At 34.6% G+C, this 16,638-nt stretch overlaps 1 protein-coding gene and 1 non-coding gene across 2 annotated transcripts; one reads left to right on the forward strand and one right to left on the reverse strand.

Annotated features, from left to right (window-relative positions):
* Positions 1–2,293: 2,293 nt before the first annotated feature.
* TRNAY-GUA lies at positions 2,294–2,379 on the reverse strand. Its single transcript is given in 2 exon segments — positions 2,294–2,329; positions 2,343–2,379. It is a non-coding gene; the product is annotated as a tRNA-Tyr (tRNA).
* An 8,196-nt stretch (positions 2,380–10,575) lies between these two features.
* Positions 10,576–14,271, forward strand: LOC122605104 (serine carboxypeptidase-like). Its single transcript, XM_043777983.1, has 9 exons — positions 10,576–10,951; positions 11,368–11,539; positions 11,973–12,092; positions 12,277–12,420; positions 12,499–12,649; positions 12,735–12,823; positions 12,937–13,195; positions 13,292–13,425; positions 13,920–14,271. The coding sequence occupies exons 1-9, from the start codon at positions 10,593–10,595 to the stop codon at positions 14,043–14,045; spliced, it is 1,554 nt and encodes a 517-aa protein (XP_043633918.1). The 5' UTR covers positions 10,576–10,592; the 3' UTR covers positions 14,046–14,271.
* Positions 14,272–16,638: the final 2,367 nt, after the last annotated feature.

Here is a 16,638-nt window from a genome sequence, read left to right on the forward strand (position 1 = left end):
AAATTTCATTTTCCATCCGCCCAAGTAAAGAAGCACCTATTATAACCTCAAGAGCTAATGGAAGTCCAGTACTGTAGCTTATAGTATGATTCGGAATTTTCTTGTAATTAACCAAAGGAAATGGTTTCATAAAAGCATGCCAGCTAAATAACCTCAATGGCTCGTTGTGGTTTAACTTTCGGACTCTGTATTTTTCATTGACTTTAGCTTGCTTAGCAAATGTTCGTTTCTAGTTGTTATGATTACTCTACTTCCTAAACCAAACCAATCTCTCTATCTGGCTAATGCCTCCAGTTGACTTAAAATGTCATCAAGAACTATGAGAACCCTTTTCGGCAAAGTCTTTTTAAAAGAAGTAATTCCTATAAGATCGTTTGCAATTTTAACTTTCTTTTCCTTTACACTGTATTCTCGAGTTTTTTTTCCAAAGGATAGGAAAAGAGAAGATTGGATAAGGAAAGAAAAGAAAGAAAATTATATGTTAAAAAGGCATTCTCGAGTTACATAGAAAACTAATGAAAAGAAAAGAAAATATAAAATTAATAGTATTCTTGAGTTAGAAAGAAAATAAAAGAAATGAAAAAAGTTATAACTTTACAATTATGTCATTTTTATCATAAAGTTTTCAATAGTTAAAAAAGGTAAATTAGTAAATATACACATAACTTAAAAACTTTTCATCCAATCCTCCCAAAAATGGGAGGAAAGTTTTCACATTTAAAAGGGCTTAGTTTTCTTTTCTTCCCCTTTCCTTTCTTTTAATAAAAAAACTCAAGAATGCAAAATAAAAAAGTTTTCCTAACCTTCTTATCTTTTCCTTTAAAAAAAAACTCGAGAATAGAGTGTTAGTGTTTGATAAAGAAGTTGCTCTTGTAAACGAACAACTCCATTTGGTTGCTCAGAAACTTCACTCACATTTGGTAGGAAACAGCTATCCTCAAATAGGTGAAGTGCTGAATTATACAAAGATTTTGCAACGGTTAATTTACCTACACGACTACACCCCCCATACCATATAGACCAACTACCCTTACATCATCTATTCATCTGAACCAAATTTGAGTAACAAAAACCATTTATTAACACGAGACTCCAATCCAACCGGTGCTTGGCAACATATATTTTTGTGTTATTTACCTTTCCAATAACGTACCTAAGAATTTTTTAAATGAATTTCGCTTCGTGGCTGCAGTGTTTGAATAAACAACTATCAGTACGATCGGCGAAAATGATGACTAATCTACATGTCACATATGGTGAAGCCAATTCCCAAATGTGTTTTGTTTCTATAGGATTTTATGAACACCAGAATAACTCCAGATGTGATTATTACATATACGACACAAACATCCCTTCACTTTTGCATATTATGTCCATGACTCAAAAAGATACTCTTTACATCTTAATGAAAGAATGTTAGTTTTGACATTTTGAGATAATAATCAAATATCAATACAATCCACTTTGCCCGGAACAGGTTCCACGTGTAATTTTCACGAGTCAGATTAACTCCTAAAAGATTCATTATCTTTGTTTTGGTACAAAGGATAAACTCATGGCATCCATGAAATCTAGATCAAACTGAACATTTTGAAATATTTATGTGCAAACCTGGTTATTTCGAAGTGCTTATTACTCTAAAATAAGCAGTTGCGTTATTTTGTGGCTTATTATCCGGTTTAGAGGCTTGCTGTGACTTAAAATTGCTTAATAAGTTTATACCTCAAATACACCAATAAGTTAACCCAAAACCCCCACTAAGCTAATAGCTCATAAGCAGCATAAGCTGTAGCAATGAAGTTGTCTGCCTTTAGAAATTCCCAGAAACCGTAAAAATAAGCTAAGCAAACACCCGTAAGATTAAAATTCCCATTTCCAGTTACCTACTAATCCAATTCTAGTTTGAGAAATGCATCTAAGATAGTAAGATCTACGTAGATAAAGAAAAAAATATTTATAACCAAAAAACCACAAAAAAACTAAGCATAGAAAGTAAGTTACCCATTGGAAGAAATCCGCAGATCCCATCCAGGTAACTTTGCAAACACCGTCATCGTTCCACTTTCGGAATCTTGTCAACATAACACTCCTCATACCTGGTAAAAGCATCACCAAAATCCCCAACTGTTCACTTACATCATTCAAATCAACATGATAAAAAACCAGAACAACCAACTGGGCCGAATTCTCCTTGGATTCCATTGTATATTAGATACAGTTTTTACATATTACTATATGGGTGGTGAGTTTGTTACATTTGGAGAGAAATAATACCACGCTAAAAATTTCCAAGTCCGACCTGCCGGATTCGAACCAGCGACCTAAGGATAGCTATGAACACACTACAGTCCTCCGCTCTACCAACTGAGCTAAGGTCGGTTTGTTTAGTCTCTTACGATAGTGTATACGAGTATATAACAACTTTTGGTCACACGACAAAAAAAAACACATGGATAAGTGATAAGTGTCAAAATTAAGAAAAGCAAAAAAATAAAGAGCGCCTAAATTAAAAAAGATAAATAAAAATAAGGAAAAACTCATTATTAGTTGGATACTTTTCACATTGTATTTAATGTAATTAATTCACTAGTTAAAAGAAACTTAAAAGTAGCTAACAAGCTAAGAATTGTCAATTTATTTTAAGGGTAAGTTGTAGACAAATAGAGATATTAATATGTTATCGTTGAGCAATGAAAAGCCAACAATTCATAGTAAACCCTTTGATGTGTTAATGTCCTCTAATCTATACTCTATTACATAAAACAAACTATCTTTCTCTATTTTCAACTTATTACTTTTAAAATACCCAACATAAAACATATCCTTAATATGTTCCCAGTTTGTAAATCTAATAGGAGTAATAGTCTAGTACCCGTACGACGGGGAGACAATAATTTACAACACGTGATATATCGTAACGAGGATAATCGAGAACATGATCAATTAGTGAAAAGTTGTATAGATCTTACATTTATACACAACATGAATCATAGAGATAACATACGCAAATTCAACATTTCAATAGAAAAATTCTATATAGAATCAATTAGAGTTGTTTTCCATACAACAACTGTGGTTGATTGGATTATTGCATCTTTCTAAAACCGAATACCGATTTTAATTCTAATCTAAGAAGCGTCACTGAGATAGCTGGTAATCTCACCATGACTCATCTATATATTCACCTTTACATTTCAATAAGATCTATGGTGTTTCATGTACTGGATAATAGGCTCCTTCACTTGCAAATAGATTTTTTTTTTCTTAATATATAAATTTAGTTATTTAAAGTATTTAGTTAATTTATATTTTTAATAGACTATTGTAGACAAGCCTTACAATAGAAATAATATATAAAAATATTAATATAAACATTAGTTTGTATGCAATAAAGAATTAAATATTATGACTTTGGATTATAGTGTAAAGTGACAATGAAAAACAAAAAAAATTGTATAATTAATTTAGACATGTTTATTTATAAAGTAAAAATAAACGGGGAGTGGTATTTTATGCTTAAAAAAGTAGTATTTTTCAAACTAGATTTAGGGCTCGTTTGTTATTTATCCATTAAGTAACTGAATGACAAAAATGACTCAATAGAAACATAATGTTGATATGGATTAAATCATTATAATTGGTTTTTACTTATTAAGCTAATAACAAACATACTTGATTGACTTAATTTATTAAGTCAATCTAGATTAAATCATAACTTTTTAATTAAGACATTATCAACCACTACCTTAGTATGTATAAAAATAATTACATGCATTTTATATTATTATTTTTTTAGAACTACATATTATTTTATGCCTAAGTTACACGAAATGGAGATGTAACTCAAGATTTTTAAAAAATTCCGTATTAATCCACCATAAAAATGTGAGAAATGATACTTGAAATAAGGTGGATCGTTTCAAAGTCGAAGATCATATTTATATTTTATTTTATGTATATATAAATTATATAACTATAAAGTTTTATAATATAAGACCACGTATAAGATGATAATAATGTTATATTATTGAAAAAGACATAACATTACAGCCATATAGATATATAGTACTAAGATATTACAATTGACTACCCTCTAGTTATGCTAAATATAACGCTTGATCTAATATTCCCCTGCAAGCTAAGGGCGAGAAACGACCTGAAGCTTGGACTTCAAAAATAGAAAACGTTGTGATGGAAGAGGTTTGGTGAAGATATCGACAATTTGATCATGTGTCGCAATAAATTGAATCTTGAGCTTTCCTTGTGCTACCTTTTCTTGCACAAAGTGAAAATCGACCTCAATGTGTTTGGTCCTTGCATGAAACACAGGATTGGCGGATAAATATGTGGCACCAAGATTATCACACCAGAGAGTGGGTGAATTTTTACTTGTAACACCAAGCTCACGAAGAAGAGCTTCCAGCCAGGTTATTTCAGAAACTGTATCAGCAAGGGCTTTATATTCTGATTCGGTTGAAGAGCGAGAAACTGTTCGTTGTTTACGGGCTGTCCAGGAAATTAAATTAGAGCCCAAGTATACCGAAAATCCTCCTGTGGAACGCCTATCATCCGGGCACCCGACCCAATCAGCATCTGAATATGCTTCCAGTGGGGTTTTGATTGTATTTTGCCAATGAACATCGGTGAATGCGTGCAAGGTAGCACCAGAATCGTGACAAATGAGGAGACCATGGTCAGAAGTGCCCTTTAAGTAGCGCATAATCCGTTTCACAGCAGCCCAATGATTCTCAGTTGGGGCATGCATATATTGACAAACTTTATTAACAGAAAATGTGATGTCAGGTCTTGAGAGAGTAACATATTGAAGAGCACCAACTAATTGTCTGTATTGTGAAGGAGAAGCAAGAAGTGGGTTGTCCTTAAGAGCTAACTGCTGGGATGTGGTCATTGGTGAGTTAACGGGTTTACATTCTGAAAGACCAAATTTCTGAAGAAGTTCCAGAATGTATTTGCGTTGGGACAACAATATATTTTGACCATGAGGAACAACTTCAACACCTAGAAAATAATCCAACTTACCGAGATCCTTGACAGCAAAAAAAGAACTGAGCTGAGATATGATCTTGTTGATGGCATTTGTCATTTCCCGTGACTATGATGTCATCGACGTAGACAAGAACATATAAGAGAACCCCACCAGACTTCAAAATGAACAGAGATGGATCTGCTTTAGATCCTTGAAAACCGAGCTGAAGAAGAGTGGTTGATAAACGCTGAAACCAGGCCCTTGGGGCTTGTTTGAGCCCGTATAATGACTTATGTAGCAAACACAAATGATTTGGCCGAGAGTGATCCACAAATCCTGGTGGTTGACGGAGATAAACTCTTTCTTGTAAATTACCGTGCAAAAAAGCATTTTGAACATCAAGTTGTTGAAGAGACCACTTGTTGGTGATGGCCAGAGATAACACAACACGAATGGTTGTGGACTTTATGACCGGGCTAAAAGTTTCATGATAGTCAACACCCGGTTTTTGTTGAAACCCTTTGGCAACAAGACGAGCTTTATAACGAATGATCTTCCCCTGGGAATCCTTCTTTAACCTATAAACCCACTTGCAATCAATAATATTAGTGTCATTAACATAAGGTACTAACGACCAGGTGTTGTTCTTAGTAAGTGCATCGAACTCCTCTGACATAGCTTGATGATGTGTCATATTTTATACCATTTCCCACGTGACTTTAGGACCAATTATTCGTTATATTTATAGTTTTGTATCCAACTTTCGATGCTTTGAAGGTGTGTTAAGTGTTTTCAGGTTGGAAATTGATTAGAAGAATGAATTGGTTGAGTTCGATGATATATGGAAGAAACGGGAGGAAGATTCGGTTGAAATCGAGCGAAAGACGAAGGAAACGAATCCTGGAGTTTGTAACTCCCGTTACTGGAGTAATGGCCATTACAAAGGAAAATCATGAAACTCCTGTAACTTGCAGTTACTCCACTAACGGTAGTTAGTTTTTCAAAAGAGTGTAACGGCAGTTAGTTTTTCAAAGGAGTGTAACGGCAGTTACTGGAGTAACGGCAGTTACAAGGGAAGTTCAAAGGTAACGGCCATTACTCCACTAACGGCCGTTACACGCGAATTTTGTATATATAGACGATTAGGGTTCTGCTTTGAGGGACGAATTCTTGGCAAATTTTTATTAGTTTTCTTATAGTTTTTAACACTTTGGAGCAAACAAGTGGTTAGGGTTTTATCTCTTTTCAGCTTTGGATTGTAATCATCATTGCTACCGGATTATCTTAAATCATTTCGGTATAATATGATTTCTTCTCTATTTGTTTGTTCTTGTGTTTTTAATATGAGTAGCTAATTCTTTTGCACCCGCTTGGGTAGTAAGCATGTCATAGGGTCGAATTAATATTGCTTGTAAGTGTTGGACAAGGTTTATATGTTTAATCGAAGATCCACATTTACTTGGATTTAAAAATTGTTTTCAACTTTTATATTAATTGATTGATAATTGTAATTAGAAGTTCGGGAGAAATCTATGTCTTTGTCAATTGATTTATGAAATGGTTAATCGGTCTATAATTAACCTAAAATCATTGGAGTTCGGGAGAAATCAACGATAAAGATTAAAAATAATTAAATTCATTTCGAGTGTGTCAAAGCTTATGATAGAGAGATCCGATTAGGCGAATAAGCAGTTCGGGAGAAAGCTTTCAAAAGATTAAATCATAAAATCAACTCAGGTATTTAATGCTTAACTGTTTAGAGTAGAAATTAAATGCGGGAGCAATAACTATGCTTTGAGCAGTTAAAGTTTCAAGTATAACGGGAGTTCATCTTGTCTACCCTTTGAGTCGTTCAACAAATGCAAGTAATATTTAGACCCGATGATTGATATGTGAGCTGACCCAAGTAGGTGTTCCTTTTAAATCTGTGTTGAGATTCAACAATCAAATATTCTTTTGCGATTAATCCTACGGGATTACTGACTTTTCTTACTAACTTTTGCAAAGTGGCAATTCGGCCACAAAACCCCCCTTTTAATCTGAATCACTTTACTGTAACAATTGCTTATTAAGTCCTTGTGTTCGACCTCGGTTTACCAAGTCAACTATACTGCATACGAACGGGTTCACTGCCCGCAAGTGTGTAGTAGTCAGTAGCTAGGTATTTCGTGTTTATAAATTTAAGACTAGAAAATACACATCACTTGACGCCACTCATGAATTTTGTTAGCAACGGTAAAGGAAACGGGTTTGATTGGTGAGGTAGGAAAGATGAAAGCATGATTAGCTGATGGATCAAAAATAGCTTTAGCTTTAGGATTAGGGCGTAAGTTGGCTGGCCGAGAGTGAATTGGTGGTGGCGGGGAAGATGGGGAAGTGATGGAGGTGGGTGGAGATGAAGAATCTGACTGGCTAGTAGGTGTAATTGATTGAGCAGGAGATGGTGTTAATTGAACAGAAGTTGGAGATGTTGGGCATGATAATGAAGGAGGGGGTGTTGACTGAATAGATATTGGAACAGGTAACGGAGTATTATAGGAAGAAATAGAGGAAGTAGCAGAATCGGTGTAACTATCTGATGTTGGAAACGAGGATGGAAAGGAGGAAATATAAGGCTCGGTTGGTGCACTTGTTTGGTTTGGAGTAGGTGTCTGGAATGGAAATAACTTTTCATTGAACCTAACATGTCGAGCAATGTAGACTCGTTCATTGGCCAAGTCCAAACAACGATAACCATGATGAAGTGGACTATAGCCAAGAAAGACACATGGAGTGGATCGAAAATCCATTTTGTGTCGATTATAAGGACGAAGATGGGGGAAACATTGGCACCCAAAGACACGAAGAAAGTGATAATCAGGACGTCTTTGAAATACATATTCAAATGGGGTTTTGTTCAAAGAGACACGAGAGGGCAAATGATTGATAAGATAAACTGCCGTTTCAAAGGCGAAATACCAAAATCGTTGCGGAAGATTGGACTGAGCAAGTAAGGCAATTCTAGTTTCAACAACATGACGATGTCGACGCTCGACAACACCATTTTGTTTACTGGTATGTGGGCATGACCGGCGATGAATTATTCCAAGAGAAGTAAAAAATGGAGTTAGGTTCCGAAACTCACCTCCCCAATCAGTTTGGACACTCTTTACTTTTGTGGAGAATTGACGTTCTACCATGGTGACAAAGTTTTTAAATGTACTGTAGACATTAGATTTTTGAGCTAAAGGATATATCCACATATATCGCGAGTAATGATCAACACATAACATAAAAAATCGATGACCGTCAAATGAACGAGTCGGTGCTGGTCCCCAAACATCACAATAAATTAAGTCCAAAATGTATTTACTGCGAAAAGTAGATTCATGTAATGAAAGTTTGGAAGATTTTCCCAATTGACATGAAGTACATAAAGAGGAAACTATTTTTGTAGTAACAGGTAAAGAAAAATTGGAAACAATGGAACTAAAAACACGATGATGCGGGTGCCCTAAGCGTTAATGCCAGATGGTGGAAGATGCTCGGGTAGCGGTAAATGCAACCTTTTGGAGAGATTTGAGTTGTGGAAGACGAATGGAATAAAGTCCATTGTCACTTGGACCTGTGAGTAGTGTGTTGCTTGTACGTTCGTCCTTCACAACAAAAAAGAAAGTGTGAAATTCAAAGAAAACATCATTGTCGAAGCAAAAACGTTGGACAGACAAAAGGTTCTTTTTGATCTCGGGTACATGAAGTATATTAGAAGATTGAAAGGCTTATTTGGTGAGATAATTTTAGAAGAGCCAATATGAAGAATAGGTAAAGGGTTACCGTCGCCAACATGAAGAGCATCGTTACCATAATAAGCTTCAGACTGATCAAGGCTTGCTAAGTCTGGAGCTACATGGCTGTTACACGTTGTATCAGCAAACCAAGTTGTACCTGTTGATGAGCCAGCTTCTGAAAGATTGGCATAATTTGCATAGTTGGCCTGATGTCTGGTTTGTGTAGGTTTCTGATTCCGACATTGTGAAGGAATATGATCTATCCCGCACCTGTTGCAATGTCCAAACACTGTATTCTGAGTTGAGGCCCAAGAGAATCGGTTAGTACGAGTGCCCTCATTGTCATAACCTCTGTCGTAACCTCTATTATTGCTGTTACGAAAATTTCCACTCCCACCTTGATTGCCACGATTGTTAGAAGATGGACAAGCAGCATAAAAAGCTTGAGGTTGAGAGCTATTAGAGGTAAGGGGGCTGAGTTGCAGTCCATGTTGAGAAGCAAGCTGCTGTAGAGTGGCTAGCGGGAGCTGTTGAAGAGAGGTAGAGCACGAAACTGAATCGCTTGTGGTTGCAACAAAAGCTTGAGAAGCCGATGAACCAATATGGGCAGAGGCAGTGTTATTGACCATGAAGTCATAATTATTAAGAAGCCCATTTAACTCATTAAACAGAACAGGTGGTTGACGAGTGAGAAGACCCGACTTTAAATTGGTGTACTCATCTCTAAGGCCTGAGATAACAAGCATAACAAGATCTTTGTCTTTGAATGGTTCCCCGATATTCGCTAAATCATTCGCGTATCCTTGGGCACGACTAAGGTAGTCAATCGGGGTTTCATCACTCTTCATCTGGATCCTTAAAAGTTGGGTCTTCAACATATATTCTCGGGATGAGTTGCTTGGTGCATAGGCCTGTGCTAAAGCAAGCCATAGATCTCGAGAGGTCGTTCCCTGCACATGCTGAAAGGATGATTCTGAGATGGTAGATATGATAATCATTCTAACGTGTGCGTCATTAGCAATCCAGATGGGATAGTTGGGGTTGTCTTTTGTGGTTGTTGTGGTTGGGGGGTCAGATCCTGATGCGGTTGATGAGATTGTTTTTGATGGACAGGGGATTGTTCCATCGACATACCCGAAAAGATGATTGGTAACAAGAAAGGGTTCTATCATAGATTTCCAAAACCCATAATTTTTAGGGTTTAGTGTGAAAGGGAATTTGTGAGAGTTATGGAAATGTTTTTCATTGGTGTTGAAAGCAGCAATTAGCGCCATGTTGATTTGAGGCTGATTAAAAAAAAAAGAAAAAAAAAGGCTGCTTGTGCTGCACTGATGAAAAGGTTAGTGGCTGTTAGGGTTACAGGCCGCCATTGGCTCTGATGCCATATAAGACCACGTATAAGATGATAATAATGATATATTATTGAAAAAGGCATAACATTACAGTCATATATATATATATAGTACTAGGATATTACAATTGACTACCCTCTAGTTATGCTAAATATAACGCTTTATCTAATATACTCCATTATTACATCACAAGGAAAAAGAAAAAGAGAGTTGGTTGGGGATGACAGAAAGAAACAAAGCAAAGGAGTGGCACACTCCAAGCAATAAGGTTCCCGCATAAAAAAGCAAACTCCCCAAAAAAGCAGTTTCTTAAGAAGAAAAGCAAAACGTCACCGTTTGATTCATTCCCCACAAGCAACAACGTTTTCATTTCATCATCATCATTATCATATTATCATAATACTAATAATATCCCTTTATTGATATGATTCACACTACCATCTATAAAAGCCATCATTCACTCTCTCAATTTTTATCTTGAAGAAAATGGCCAATTCAAATTTCTTTCTCCTTTTTATTTGTTTCGTTGCTTTTTTCGTAACGAGTCATGCTTCAACTAGTACTCCAATTCTTAGTTTGGATAGCCCAAGTTTTCCATTCACTCAAGCTAAGAACATGATCAGAGACCTTAATTTGTTTCCCCAACGATCCGTTAACATCGTGGATGACAACAATGATGCTCGTTTAAAAACATCGTTGTCGTCTGCAGCAGCCAGTGATAGTAAATTGGTTGAGAAGCGGTTTAAGTTTCCGAATATTATTGTTGATGGTACTAAAGATGTATCAGTTGATGATTTGGGACATCATGCTGGTTATTATCAAATCCAACACTCTCACGATGCTCGGTATATAATATATATATATATATACACTTTAACAAACTTAAGTTACTACTTTGTTCCTACTATTAATCTATTACTCCGTATTATATATGTTTATTTGTCTTTTTTCTTTTTAATTTACCAGATAACTAAATATAGGCAGTTAATAAAGCCAATTAAACTGATCTATTACTTTTGTGACAAAATCATAATTACTTCACATTTTATGTGAATCTTGTCACACATTTAAGTACGTAGTGATACAATATTATAAGCATTTAACCAGTTTAGTTCCTTTAAAGCTTGAATCACTCATAAACGCTACAATACAACGATAATTTAATTAGTTATTGCACAAGTAATTTTCTTTTTTGTTTTTCTGATTTGTGAAAGAGTTTGTTCTGTTATATTTGTTGAATCTAAAAAAGTTTATGTCTTAGGATGTTTTACTTTTTCTTCGAATCACGCGGTCACAAAGCAACAGATCCTGTCGTAATTTGGTTGACTGGAGGACCAGGATGTAGCAGCGAGCTTGCACTCTTTTATGAAAATGGTCCTTTTAAGATTGAGAAAAACTCTTCCCTTGTGTGGAATGACTATGGTTGGGACCAGGTAACAACGATTTTACTAACTTTGTTCTCTTTCTGATTATCAAGCGACTGAGATTTCTCAAATTGAGTTTGTATATAGATATTTTATATATCATATAGCTGTGAAGGAGAGTTATTGGATCTCCAGTTTCTTGTTTTAGGGAGTGATGTCTTAAAAGTGAAATTAAACTTTGGCTTTTTTTTTTCATTATAACTTTACGCGATCTTACATTCTACATGCCCTTATATGCGTCTAAAGTTCTGTTTTCAATGATGAAGGATAAAGAAGTTAGGAAATGTAGGCTTTCTTATTATTTGGGCTTGATTTATTGCATAATATATTAACATACATGGGTTATCACTTATCAACTATACCATATTACCATTGCATAGTGATGGTTGTTTCTATTTATATCAATTATTGGACAAGATTATTTGTTTTTGTTGATATTTAGGCATCCAACTTATTGTTTGTTGACCAACCTACTGGAACCGGCTTTAGTTACAGCTCTGACAAAAGAGATATACGTCACGATGAGCAGGGTGTCAGTGATGATCTATATGACTTCTTACAGGTTTGCTCCCTATCTTGCTAATAGTGGTGAATTGTGATAATGCATCAATACAGATTCATGAGAAGGGTGATAAATATTTGTATTAATTAGTTTTACCCGTATTGTTAACTAGTTGGGTTAGTTGATATTTACTACTTCAGATATCTTGTGAAATCTTGTTAGAATGAGTGATTGTATGATATAGGCCTTTTTCAAAGAGCATCCTCAATTTGCAAAGAACGACTTCTTCATAACCGGAGAATCATATGCTGGCCATTATATTCCTGCTTTTGCTGCTCGAGTCCACCAAGGAAACAAAGCCAAGGAAGGAATCCACATAAACCTCAAGGTATCTCATTTTGCTTACTGTTATCTTTACAAACATATATTTTGAGTTGGTGTATTTACATTATGAGTTGTTATACAGGGTTTTGCCATTGGAAATGGACTCACTGATCCGCTAATTCAATACAAGGCGTATACTGATTATGCATTGGACATGGGGATTATCAAGGAGTCTGATTATAAAAGCATCAACAAGAGAATTCCAGTATGCGAGACAGCTATAAAACTTTGTGGTAATGTCTCGTTCGTTATATCCATAAAATGTTGCTTCTATTGTTCTAATCTGCGTAATTGAATGATTTTCTGCTTGTTTATCAGGCACTGATGGGACAACATCTTGTATGGCTGCATACTTGGCATGCAACTCCATTTTTAGCTCAATCAAAAACATTGCTGGAAATATCAATGTAAAGATATCTCATAATTTATTTTAGTAATCTTTTGAAATAATGAGTACTGAGTCCCCATATTAGCATATCTAAGCTAACTAAATACAGAATGAATCTTTAATGTGTTGCAGCACTATGACATCCGCAAGCAGTGTGAGGGAAGTCTCTGCTATGACTTCTCTAACATGGAGACTTTCCTTAGCAAGCAATCGGTTAAGAAAGCTCTTGGTGTTGAAGATATAGATTTTGTTTCGTGCAGCCCTGTTGTATACCAAGCCATGATTATGGACTGGATGAAGAATTATGAAACCGGCATTCCTCACCTCCTTGAAGATGGGATTAAGTTGCTTATATATGCTGGAGAATATGACCTTATATGCAACTGGCTCGGTTAGTGATATAAATCCACATTCCATTCAAGTGTTTTCTCTTATGCCAAACGAGTAAATTGGTGGTTTTAATCTGTTTATAACTTTCTGAGTATAGGTAACTCTAGATGGGTTCATGCAATGGAATGGAGTGGCCAGAAAGAGTTTGTTGCATCTGCTGATGTTCCTTTTGAAGTTGAAGGTTCTGAAGCTGGCCTCTTAAAAACCCACGGGCCACTAAGTTTTCTCAAGGTACCTTTATTTTCTTGTAGACCAAATTCCATACTTACACAACTTATTAAAAAAACTTTGTTAGAAAGTATAAGAATTAGAGTTAAATATGAACTGGGAATGTTGCAATTAGCAGTTTAGCACACAGAACATATCGGTTACCTGATAGGCACTGCCGGCTCAATAGTTGTAGTATATTATGCAATGGCTTGAGGCCTCCATATTTTTAAGGCCCCCAAAACTTTCATTTGTTGAGCTTGGATATCATGAGTTTTAACTTATGTTTAGAGTTTGGTTTAAGAAGCATAAAATGAAAAGACTTGTTAAGATAATGATTTATTTACCGGAGTTTGCTATTGATTTTAGAGTTGCGGTCTGAATTTGAGACTTGCAGTCTGAATTCAAGGGAATCATGTTTCATTTATAAATTAAAAAAGGCCCCAAAAAATGATTTTCTATAAGGCCACCAAAAAAGTTAAGTCGGCACTGCTGATAGGCTTGTCGAATGTAAACAGGTTCATGATGCCGGTCATATGGTTCCTATGGATCAACCAAAGGCAGCTTTAAGCATGTTAAAGAGGTGGACTAGGGGATCACTTTCTGAAAGTGGTGACCCTGAATCAATAGCTTCTTCCATCTAATCAGCAACAGCTCGATGTTGGCTAACCTGATGTAAAAAAGATCTGTGGTTTTGTTCTTGGATATTTATGTGCTTAACCAAGTGGAATCATAAGATACCGGCTAGAATATTGGATGGTTTCATATTTTGTGGACCGCTCTTGTTGGCCATCAGTGCTTTTAGCTGAACAATGCTTTCTATGATGTGCTTATCAATATTAGAGATACTAAACATAAATTTCTATCAAATAGTTCAACAAATATTCAATATAAAAAAAGAAACTGTTATCCAAGAACGGAGATATTTTTTATGTAATGAAGTAAAATGTCAAATGACAAAGTAATAAACATTATTAGAAGGAAAAATTATAAACCTCAAGATAAATTTTCACATTCATCCTTCCTCATCCCTTCCACAAGCAATGAATATTTCACCATTCTCTCACCGTCTATGTGGGAATTAATCTTGACTCAGTCATATTATCTAGTTTGAGTTGGTTTTATTTAAGTTAGTAACTGAGTTGGTTTTAGTGTTGCTTCAAATAAATGGTATAAAGTCATGGGGTTGACCGAATTATATGCAATTGAGAATATGAACGTTATGGGTCATACCCATGACCAATTCCTTAGGTAGAGTTGGTAGTTTATTTGCTTATTTTTAGGATCACATGAGATGTAGTTTTGCCTATTTAAGCCTTAAAATCTGTCATTGAATGAGAAGTAAGTTTCACCTTTGTTTTCTATATTTTTGTACGTAATTATACTCTCTTTTCATATTAACATACATAATATACAAACTGAGTGAGGCTGACAGTGATAAAAAACAAAGAAAAAGATAAAATTAAAAAGGTGAGAGGGTGAGGAAGAAACCAGATTTCCACCACCATCACCACTTTGCTACCCACCCCTTTGGTACCTACAGGGCGGGTGGTGTTCCAACTGGTCACCGGTCGATCACCATCTTGCCTCCTTACGTATTACGTCCACCCTCAAAAAATTAAACATAGAGTATATAAAAACATAAATTCAATTTAAATTAAGACAACATTTTTTTATGTTTCAAGTAATCTAAAGTTTATAGTTTTGCAATATATTTATGTTGGAAAATAAAAATTAAATATAAATAAAAAAAATTTACATCCCAAAAAATAATTATTACTTTTTAATAAGAAATAAAAAGATCTTTAAAATATGGAAACTTTTATAAATTTGGAATATGTCATTAATTTATATTTTAGGTAAGAAACTATTACCATATATATCTTTTATATATATATGTTAAATGTCATCTAATTATATAATAATCTTTGTGGGATTTAGATCGAATATCTATCATGTTTTTCAAAATATAAACAAAAATCTCATTAGATCAAGTGGTTTATGTTTAAAACTTGAGACTGTGGGTTATAATCATGCTTATGACTTTTTAATATGCTATTTATTTATAATTAATAAAAGCTATGTGGTTGTTGACTGAATGATGATTTGTCAAGTATGTATAGGTGTCAGCTTACGTGTCTACGTTTAAGAGACTAACGACGTGAGATTGCCATGTAGGAAAAAGATGATGTGGCGAGCTCTGAGATATGCCACATTATCAAATTGAGATAGAGAATTATATATATACTAGGTCTTTTACCCCACGCGATGCGCGGATTACTATAATTTATTGTTCAATTAGTGCTAATTTAAATCCTTTGATGTAGACATACGCAATAATTAATATGTTGTTTAATTAGTTCAATACATTTATTTCTTAATTATTTTGTAAACACATGAATATAAACAAAACAATGATAAATTTGGATATAATAAATATATCATTATCAAAATGCTTTTAAAGATATATATGTAAGAAAGAAATAATGTATACACATGAATTTATTCAAGAATATTTGCATAAGGGAGGGGGGGGGGGGGGGGATAACACTCTAAAATACACATAAGCTAATAATAAAAGCAAACAAGTAAAGCTACATATATTTAAGAGAACTTTCTTCAAAAATAAAAATATCCACAAACATTTTTGTAACAAAAACACATTTAGATATCAACGAAAAACCTATTCGCATCAATTAATACATAACATCATTTACATTCTTTAATATTTGTACTAAAAAAAAAGAAAGAAAATAGTATGTACCTATGATCTTTGAAGTTAACTATGATGTGAGAGGTCATCTACTCATGTTACGTACAACTTATCAACTATCCCCATAAAAACCTCCAAAGTAATTCTATATAAATTTAAAATAGTGAACCATCTTTTTTTGATGGTCATGTATCAAATTTTCATGAAAAACTTTGGTAAACACGTTATTAGAGGAAAGGATGATCAACAAAGCTTCCAATCTTCAAAGACTGATCCACTTCCGTAGAACAACCACCACATGACACAACAACCTTAAGAACACCACCAAGCATCAATATGAATTTGTAAGTTATTCATCTTATAAAATACTATATTGTAAGCCTTCTACATATCATGATAAGATAAAATAAAGAATGGCTTAATGTCATATACCCATGTGGAAGGATATGAAAAATAAGGTTGTTGGTATACACATCACCTAGCAAAAAAATCTCAAATTATAAAAAGACTATTCGTTGTAATTT

The sequence above is a fragment of the Erigeron canadensis genome, chromosome 6 (genome assembly GCF_010389155.1).
Source record: "Erigeron canadensis isolate Cc75 chromosome 6, C_canadensis_v1, whole genome shotgun sequence".
NCBI lineage: Eukaryota > Viridiplantae > Streptophyta > Magnoliopsida > Asterales > Asteraceae > Erigeron > Erigeron canadensis.